General features: G+C 42.4%; 1 protein-coding gene across 1 annotated transcript; it reads right to left on the bottom strand.

The window, feature by feature from the left end:
• Window positions 1-541: 541 nt before the first annotated feature.
• On the bottom strand, window positions 542-8,181 carry LOC123169291 (uncharacterized). The gene is made up of 9 exons (XM_044587131.1): window positions 8,091-8,181; window positions 6,179-6,330; window positions 5,901-6,026; window positions 5,724-5,801; window positions 3,235-3,360; window positions 3,049-3,147; window positions 2,821-2,967; window positions 2,043-2,169; window positions 542-1,027 (listed from the first exon to the last, which is right to left on the bottom strand). Exons 1-9 carry the CDS (start codon window positions 8,113-8,115, stop codon window positions 846-848), a joined length of 1,062 nt encoding a protein of 353 aa, XP_044443066.1. The 5' UTR covers window positions 8,116-8,181; the 3' UTR covers window positions 542-845.
• Window positions 8,182-10,161: the final 1,980 nt, after the last annotated feature.

The following is a 10,161-nucleotide window of genomic DNA, read 5'->3' as shown; positions in this document are numbered from 1 at the left end:
ATAGGCTCGATGGCCAGTATCAGCAAAAGACGACAAAACTTGAAGCAATTAAGGCTGATCCAAAAGCTAAACCGTACCAACTCGTAAAAATGAATGAGCTTCATGAGAGAGCTAACAAGTTTCATGAGCAGTTTATTAAGATCATTAATACAACATAACACATATTTTATGTTAGGTGGCAACATTTCTTGGCACCAGTGGTAGTATGCAATCTCAACAACCCTGTGTGTCATTTGCACATGTACACATTTTCTCTGTATTTGAGTATTACTCCAATGGAGAGAGCACTAAAAATAGGTCATGTCGGCTTGTATGGAAGTTGTCTGGATGAAATAAAGGATATTCTTGCCAATAATGATGATGATTTGATCTTTGGATTGGCCTTTCACAACCTTAGATTGTATTTTTCTTTTGATTGGGTCTTCTATCACCAACCATTACACTTTGGCTTTATATTTCATGGTTGTGTGCAGATTATTACATAGAGTTCAATTGTGGACTCTATTCATTTGTATTTAATTCCATGATGTGATGCTTGGAGTAAATAAAAACTATCATGTTGTAGGAAAAATATTAGCACAAACAATTTGGATAACTTTCTGAAGTGTTCGACCATCATTCGAACCAATTAAGTCTAGGGGATCGTATCACCCTTTTAATCTAAAAACCGACTAAATTTTGTACTAAAACATCAAACAATACAAAATTATGGCCAAATATTAATTGTAACTTCCATTGGTGCTTTCCATAGTCCAGATCCCGGTTCAATGTGCCAACCATTTCTTCACTGCCTAGTCCCATATTTGTTTTCCAGTTTAGACCTGGTCATTTTTCGTTTTCATCATCTATTCTTTTTCCGCAGATATGTCTCCATCAGTTTCCTTCGCTACTTTGGATGGCCTCCCTCTTGGACGCCTTATAGTTTTGGAGGAGTATGCTTCTTTCCCTTTAGCCTTCAAGCTTCTCTTCCTGATTTCTTGGTTCTCATCTGGTGAATCTAAGTCCGTAGAGGTGTTGCTGTCCTCGTCTATAAAAATAAAATAGAAGTCATTACGAAGGAAATGTCAATACAATCTTTAGACTAGCTCCAGTTATTATAGCCTTGTGCGGTCTGTAATTTTTCAAAGGAATTCTAAGGATTTTTATTAGTTTTTACGCTTTTTGGCAAAAAGTACAAGCAACGTGAATTAGGGGTGGAAGGGCAATATTACATACTCCCTCCATTTTTAAATATATGTCTTTTTAGAGATTTCAATAGGGATTGCATACAGATGTATATAGACATATTTTAGGGTGTATATTCACTCATTTTGCTTCGTATATACTTCACATTGGAATCTCTAAAGGGACTTATATTTAGGAACAGAGGGAGTATATCTTAATATGTCCATTTAACTTTGAAATATGCATCCAATATGGTTTTCAAGAAAAACTACAAAATTTTGTACTACTAAAAACTAATTACACAATCGCTTGCAAGTCTACTTGAACATTCATGTTTAAAAGTGTCAAATCGACTGAAAGATCCATGTTTGATTCAGTTGTTAGTGTTCAATTTGTAAACCTCACATGCAGATAACCTATGTATATCATACATATATTTAGTTATATAAATCAAGGTATATTCGACGCTTTCCAAAGCTCGGGAAAATTGTGTATAAAGACATTAAGCAACTTGAAAAAGCTTTAATTTTAACTTATCTAACTAATGGAATTCCCAAGACAGCACAAGAGAAAACAAATGTAAACACTCTTGGGTAACTAAAGCAATCTCACACACAACAGAGGAATGCATATAAGTATACAACCAAAATTAAGTTTCCACAAGTCTATGTTGTAGTATGCATGAGTATATGTTTTCCTCATTTATCTCTTTCTAACGTATTTTATGCTAGCAACTGCTATTTCTATTTCTCCTCAGTAACACGTGTAAATTATTTATGGTAACTTGACTAGATTGGACGGTAGAACCTAAAGGGAGAAAATCGATACACATGCATGTATATATAACTATCAGAGCAATGATGGCTGGAGGAACTTACAAAGCCATAATTTTTTCTCATTGAGATTTATCTTTTCCACACTTTTTGATCTTCTAGGTCTCGACGGAGTTGCATGTGTTGTATCAGTCATCACATTTTTTGTCAACCTTTTGCGCAAACACTCATGCTGCAAAAATAAACAATTAAATAAAAATGCCAATATCCATAAACATAATTAATCTATTAGAATTTTTAATGTTTAGTACTGTTAATGCAATCCATTTCTTGACAAAGCTAACAGTTCAAATAGTTGGACACGTTTTTTAACTATAGTGAGGCCCAAGCATGGAAGAAATAGTGAGGCCCAAGCATGGAATCCACGAGAATTAAATAGCACTATCACTATGACACTACTTCAATAATAGAAATCATATAATAAATTAATTAGTATCAATCCTGTAAAGAACCTACAAATACATGTTTTTCTAAGACAAGTGGAGATCCTACAATCCTATTTAAGCTGGTCAAAATGGTCTAATTATTTGTAGAATAACACAAAAAAATTATATTGAAACTATGTCGAAATCCTATTTAAGTTGTTCTTACTGATCTAATTATTCATGACTAACTGGTCTAATTATTTCAAGAACAATTTGAATGGTAGTTTGTTATAACATTACGCATGCCCAAAATATATTTAATTTGTATAATTTTTAATAGTTAACAAATGCATTTTGTACTAAGACAAGTGAAGTTCTCAAAATGAAACATAACTTTGAGAAGAAGCAATGATGTACAACAATTAGTGATAATACAAAATGTTGAAATGCTCAGTTACCAGATCTGCAGACTTCTCAAAATTGTACAGTTCGTGGACACTTGTCCTTGCAAAAAATGCACGTTTTGTAACTTTTCCCGTCTCAAGGTAGCGAACTGCAGATGTTAATGTCCTGAATACATATTGATTAACAGGGTCCGTGTAGTACTGCATAATTAATAATGATTAGGACTATGAAAAGATTTAATCAAATAACATTAGAGTGATTTTGATTTTATTTTTATGTACCGGGTCTTTCCTTATTCCTTCCAATGTTTTTCTGTATACAATTTCTTTCACCCAACCATGTGGCAACCCAAATGGGTTGAACTCCACTTCTGCAAGGATCTATAAATAAGGAAACATATTAGCTTTGGAAAGTCAAACCATTGTAAATATAAATTACTATTTATTTAGTGATAGCAAGAAATACACATTATCTCGAGAGTTAGTGTCGCATTGTCCATTTGTATCACAATTGGCGATCTTCATTTCCTTAACATATAGTAGTACATCTTCTTTACAAAATACTCGTACTCCAAGTGCCGAATAAACATAAAACTGCAAAATAAAATTGACAATCAAATTAAAGTTATTGCTTGACATGAGTAAATTATTTGCTCGACATTTTTAATAATTCTTTTTCTGAGCCTAATGAAGGTAGCTAACTCTAATTGTTGGTTGTTTGTTTTTTGTATAGCTTAATAGGCTTGCCGCTTGGTAGTAGCAATCCTAATAGTGATAAATAAAAGTTGTACACATGTGTGTGAAGTTACCTTACACAGACACACACAGGGAGAGGGGGAGCGAAGAGACCAAAAATAATCACAAAACTAGTTCTCAAAGCAAATCAACTAAACCTGGGGATGTATCTGGCAAGCATGTTCATATATAATCCTTGACCATACTAAGAATATTTGGTTGTGAGCATATAAGAATATTTGGAATTCCTAAAAAATTAATAAATAACATAAGTTATTATATATCCACCTTTGGTGACAAATTTCAAATTATATAAATATAAATGAAGCTTTTTGGGGGGCCATTCGACACTACCGTCTTTGCACACTACCATGTCATCATATTTTGCATATGACTTTTAATTGCCAATGAATTAGCGACTTTCAACAACAAATGATTTCTTCCTAATGTTATTATCGTCATCTATTCGTTATACTAGACAGATAATAATTTTCTTTTTTTTAGAAAAGGAGGATGACCCCCGGCCTCTGCATCTGGGAGATGCATACGGCCACTTTATTGATTATTCTCGAGGACCGTATAAAGTATTACAACAATGTGTCTGAATCCACCATCTTGGCAACATATGCCGCTACTCCTATCCAATATGATGAGGGGGTGCTAGCTGGGCCACTACCCAAACCACTCACCTAAGCCAAAACTCCTTCGGAAGCCGAAACTCATTCGGAAGCCCCAGCCGAGCCACATACCGGGTCTGGGGCACAATCCGGTCAGACGCACTCGTGTGTCGTCGCCGCCATCTTCCACAGGTCCGTCTTCAAATCATATTGAGGCTTCTACCTTGTCTGGCCACTCTGCCATCGACGTCCCCATGACGCCAGACAGCTTCCTCCTCCTGCACGAGTCCATCTCCGCGCATCAGACGCCGAGTCTCCACAGCACCATGCCGCCGAGATCCGCCACCATCAATGTGAAAGATGAAGCACCGCTCCACCAAAGTCGCCGTCCTCTAGTCCCTCGAGCCCGTGTGCACCTCCAAGAATGACGCCCCCAGGGGGGAAACGACACCAGAGAGCCGCCGTCATCCGATCTACTGATCTAGGGTTTCCCCCGGAGGTAGCAGAGAGTGGCCTTGAACTTCTCCACGACGATGCCTTCAGGAAGGGAACGACGCAGACAGCGTCGCCATTGCCGGCCTTGGCAATAGCCAATAGCAGGTTTTCCCCCAGATCTGATCGAAGACCTCCATCTCTCGTGCACGGGTCGCCGCCATCCTTGCTAGGATCTGGAAGATCCCGCAAGCCAGATCTCAGCAGGGAGAAGCCCCCCCCCCCCCCCCCCCCACCGAGACCCGCCGGCCGAGCATGGGAGGCCGAGGCCGCGCCCACAGGAACAGATGATGAATCCATGCCCACGCCGCCGCCCCGGAGTCAGCCCCGCGCGCCAAGAGGCGAGAACCACCACCATGACGCCCGCCGCACCGCCTCCAGGAGCTCGTCGCCGACCACTCCGCAGCACGCCGTGCCGCCGCACCCGCCAACCAGTCCGGCGCCCAGGCCCGGTGGATCTGGCCCGCGCCTGACCACCCGCGCGAGGGGACGAAGGAAGCCCCGCCGCCGCCTGCGCAGACCGGGCTTCGCCCGGCCGCGCCCTCCAGCGGCGGCGAGGGGGAGTAGGGAGGGAGAGGGGGCCGAGCGGAGGAGATCGGGGCGCCCTCCCCGGCCGCCTCGCGGGTGGCGGCGCGGGAGGGATAGGGTTCCGACCTTCGTTACGTTTGATTTATGGAAGAAAATGTCTGGTAAACTTAATACAAGTAAAAAGATGGACACATAATTTATTATTCTCATGTGATTAAGAAATCTCGCATGAGGAAAGCTATGTGAACCTTTGGCGACCCTTCTTCATCAATTCGCTGATACACAATTGATTAAGGATAAGAATTGTTTAATCGAGGAAACTACCAAAGCGACATCGACAGACTTTGGTTGCACTTTGTATTCCAGTTAAATAATCACACCTATACCATGGAAGATAGATATAATAATAAACTTCGCATATGACATGATATAATATCCACTTAAAGGCTTGGATACTCATACGGACAAATTAGTAATTATGAAAAATATGTTCATGAAATAAAACTTAGATTAGATTGACATGTTCCAGGAAGTCATTCATTATGAATAGAGTGAGTACTTGGAAGGAAAAGGCAAAAAGGCTACCTTGTACATCTTGTCCATGTTTTGTCCGCCCGCTCTGATCTCGATCAACCACCCCTTTGGAAGCCATTCATGTGACCTCTGCATATCATGATATAACAACACATGGATCATGGATATGGAATGTTATATGTATACACACATATATCTAATAACTTCATTGTATTAACAAAGACATACAACAAGCATGCTACGAGCAACAGACTCCTTGGCTTCTATGAAGTGCTCATCAATCTCAGAGAAAAGGTAGTTCAAGACTTCAGACTTCATCCTGAATTTGGCCCCTGACACTGGAGATATGTAATACTGGAAATAAACAAAAGCAATGAGAAAACTTAGATATCTCCCATAAACAAAACAACAAAACTGAAACTGAAAACATTGTTTAGAGAATGAATACGTGTTAAATATATATAATATCATTTATCTCTGCATTTATTTGGCTGTATATAACATACCCGATAGAGGGCACCATCGTCACCACGTCTGACCTCCATGATCCAACCATCTGGTAGCCAATCTGGTGGCTCCACCACTCCATCTTCCATCTTGTCCTTGACATCCTCCAGTAGTTTCACTTCCTCGACATCCGAGATCCGGTCTTCCATTCCTAGAACTGCAAAAATTAATCTCGCCCTTTTCTTTCAACTCCTCAGAGACAGAACACTATGACTGTGTGTTCCTCGGTGAATTCCCCTCAGTAGGATTCACCCACCCATTCCTATGAAAACGATATGCAAACACAAACTCCTAGACTCTGTATATGTACTTTCCAAAAACTAACTCACTGTCAAGACTTTAAGCTTCCAAAAAAGTTGATGTGCTAGATTCTGGACATGATTATGATGAAGCATGAAGGTATATCCCACCTAGAAAGCCACATGAGAGGCTGAATTTGATCAACCAAATACGAAGTCGAGACAAACCCCCAAGACATGTGTAGTTTTTTGTTGGGCAACTCGGTGGAAAAATCCAAATCCCACTAATGAGTACAAATTTAGATACCACACAACTCTTCCCTCAGTGGGCTGTATCAAATATACAGCAGCTGGTTAATTAATGTAGTAGTGTATGCCCGTTTGAATATATTAATCCAAGAGTTGGTTTCCCTGCCAAAGTAGCATCACTCGTCCATTGCTATTGTACTAGCAGCGAGAGTCACAGCGGTGTTCCTCAGTTCTCAACTTGTCTACAATGTCAAAAGTCAACCTGTGCAACATCTGAGCATGGCAACGGAGGAGACCAAGGCTGAGCACAGTGGCGTGGAGTGCGCGGGGCGGTTGATGACGAGACGTTCGGCTTCGTATCCATACAGGTGTTGTACTGATGCCCCTAATGGCAGTGGGGGCGACAACAGCAGCGGCGCAATGTGCAACGATGAGATGGTGGCGAGAGCATGTACACCGGCGGAGACTTGGGGGGGGGGGGGGGGGGGGGGGGGGGGCATGGTGCGTGCAGTGAGAGGCGATTTTGTTTTTTCCTCGTTCCGCCACAACATCAGAGTCGTAGACTCGTAGTATCCCAGATACAACACAGTCATCTCTTTCTTCATAATTATTTTGAGAGAAAGAAAAATATTAGACAAGCGAGGAACAGAACCTCTGAGAAGATACAGTACGTGGCTAACTTAAATATAGTAAGTAAGTACAGTCTAAGCCGTGACAATCAATACAAAACCAAAAGCCATGGAGAAAATACAAATCTGTAAATCATGGCCTCCAAAACAACCCTGAATTTTATGTATCTTGCGACATCAGTCAAGCAGGGATGACGGGAATCGACACCGGCGCCATCAGTTGGCGCCATCATCACCTTGCGACCTCAGAAAAGAATGAATCGAGTTCTGGCTCCACTGATCCGATCCAACTAACGGGAAAAAGACGGAAAACTCTAGTCTTGGAACAATTTCTTCCTAAAAACGCCACCTTTTTTTCTGCGGGGGAAAACGCTACCTCTGCTACCGCTACATAGATCGGATCACCATGGCAACCAAAGTCAGGAGAAAAATCCATCGTCCACAGGATTAGACCAGTACGTGCACTCTACGAACCCATCTGTCTGCCACCACCCCAATCTGTACCACCAAAAAAATCCCAAGACTTCAACAGACGGACCAAAGCACCGTTCTCAGCAAATTCGAGCGCCCCAGATCCCCAGCAACGTTATCCCTAAACTTCCCATCATACCTTCGTCCACTCCCAGACCCAGGAGCGCCATGGCTCAGATCAAACCCGGAGCAGAGTGAACCCATCTTTTAACGACCTCTCCACCCGCGGGCCGCTGCCAAGCGAACAAATCTCGATCTCCCACCCCATTTCCATCGAAATAAAAAGAGATTAGCGAGCAGATGGGAGGATCTTTTTGGCAAACCTTCGGTCAGGGTTGAGGGCGCCATTGAATCGTGATGTGGAGAGACCAGGGACGACGACGACGCGACGAGACAAGACGCGAGGTGGCTGGAGGCTGGCTGTGGGTGGTGGAATTCTTTGGGGCACCCGGTCGGCGCTATATATACCTCTCGGAGGAGAAGGTAATTCGCTTCTGCCGTTATCTTGTCCTGGCCCTAGATGATCCATCGGACAGTAGAGATTTAGGGTTGAAAAGGCCAAAACTAGGTAGGTGGTTGAAATTAGACGGGGTTGGTGAATTTGGTCCAAAGTTTACTTTTTCTTTTTTTTAGTGCTATTTAATTTGGTTAGGTGGTCCCACCGTTCATTAAATATTGATTTGTTTTGCATACTGGAATTAGTATAGCCTTAATTGAAGATATTCCAAAAATATATATAAGGATACGTACAGGATACGCATGGTTACACTACTGGCCTTCTTGCAACTAAGGAAACAATTTATGAGAGGATGCGTACTGGCCAGCCAGCCGAGACAACGCAAACGTGTTACCAAAAACATGTCGTGTACATAGACCATGTGTAGTCAATATAATCACAATTAAGCCTCTAGGATAAGTCCTCGGTTGTGCACATGCTGCCTTTTCTGAGATGTTCATTGATCAATATGATGCTTAGTTTCCAAAAAAAATCTGACTTTCGCAATTAGCAGGATAGCCTAGACATGTGCTCCATTCATAGAGGTCGTTCACCGCCACAGGCAGGCCACACGGTGCGGTGCAAAGGGAGAGCAGAGTGATGGGGCGCCGCGATCTATCTAATGATGTGTAAGATCCTGACTTAATATGAAAGATGGACCACCCATATCAATAATGAATTACTTTTTTTCCGGTAGCCCAACCAAAAGGAACCTGAATTTTAAGCGTGTTTGGCTTCGAGCGATTTAAGGATATATAGGTGACTGAGTAGGAAGTTGATCCCGGATGCACACAAGTGAGTACAAAGTGCGCAGAAGAGACTACTATTGGTCTGTGGGCGCGGTATAGATCCTGCCACTGGGAACAGGTGGCCATGGCCGGGGCATTACAATTGGTATTAGAGTCAACCCTCGGGGAGTCAGGGTTAGATGGGCATGTGCTGGACAGGTGTGTGGGCATGTGGCACTTGTGCGCATGGCCCGTCGTGGCACACGACATGGAACATGTACCGAATTTTAATCATTACTGTTTGCCAAGAGGGAACGTTCCTATGGGCCGATGAGGACGTAGGTTCCTTCGAATGGGGGTGTATGTGAGATCCTATTCCTTATAATAGAAATGATAGACTACTCATATCAATAAAGAATTCCTTTTTTTCCTGGGAGCCCAACCCAAAGGAACCTCAAAATTAAGCGTGCTTGGCTTGGAGCGATTTAAGGATGGGTCACCGACCAAAAGTTGATCACGGGTGCACATGAGTGAAAACAAAGTGCGCATGAAAGATTAGTGTTAGTCTATGGGGTCAATCTAGATCCCGCCAAGCGTAATGGCCGGGAACCGGTGGCTATGGCCGGGACGTTACATGAAGTTGAGAGGGACGTGTCATGTTGTATTCTTGGAGTTCTAAACTTCCTTTTTAGTGATGCTTATGGAAAACACTAACGAAGCATAAAGTCCTAAAAAACTGCATAAGAGATCTTAGAAAACATATCGCTAAAAACAAGACCTGAAAACTCCCTGCACAACACACCTTCGTCGCACTTCATCACCAGTCACCGCGGTCGAAGTAACATCGGAGATAAAGAAGGCCAACGCCCATCATGCCAAGATTCGTCACTGTGGCGTATGTGGGATTTTCTTTATGAGCCAAATAATAAGCCAGCACCGAGGCCAAAACTGTTGTGGCTCATCTATCGGAGACATTCGGAATGCTCGTCGGGATACTTCTGCTTTGCCTCTGTTTGATGAAATCGAAGGAGACACATGATTCTGCCTACCTCTAACTGCATCTTGTGCTCTGAAGCACCTTTCTTCCGGTGTGTGTCATCGTTGTCGCATTCGAGGAGGACGAAAAGCACCAACAGCCAAACTCATGTATACGTTCCTCCCAAACCTCCT

The sequence above is a fragment of the Triticum aestivum genome, chromosome 7D (assembly GCF_018294505.1).
Source record: "Triticum aestivum cultivar Chinese Spring chromosome 7D, IWGSC CS RefSeq v2.1, whole genome shotgun sequence".
Lineage (NCBI taxonomy): Eukaryota > Viridiplantae > Streptophyta > Magnoliopsida > Poales > Poaceae > Triticum > Triticum aestivum.
This window is presented reverse-complemented; position numbering and strand designations above follow the sequence as displayed.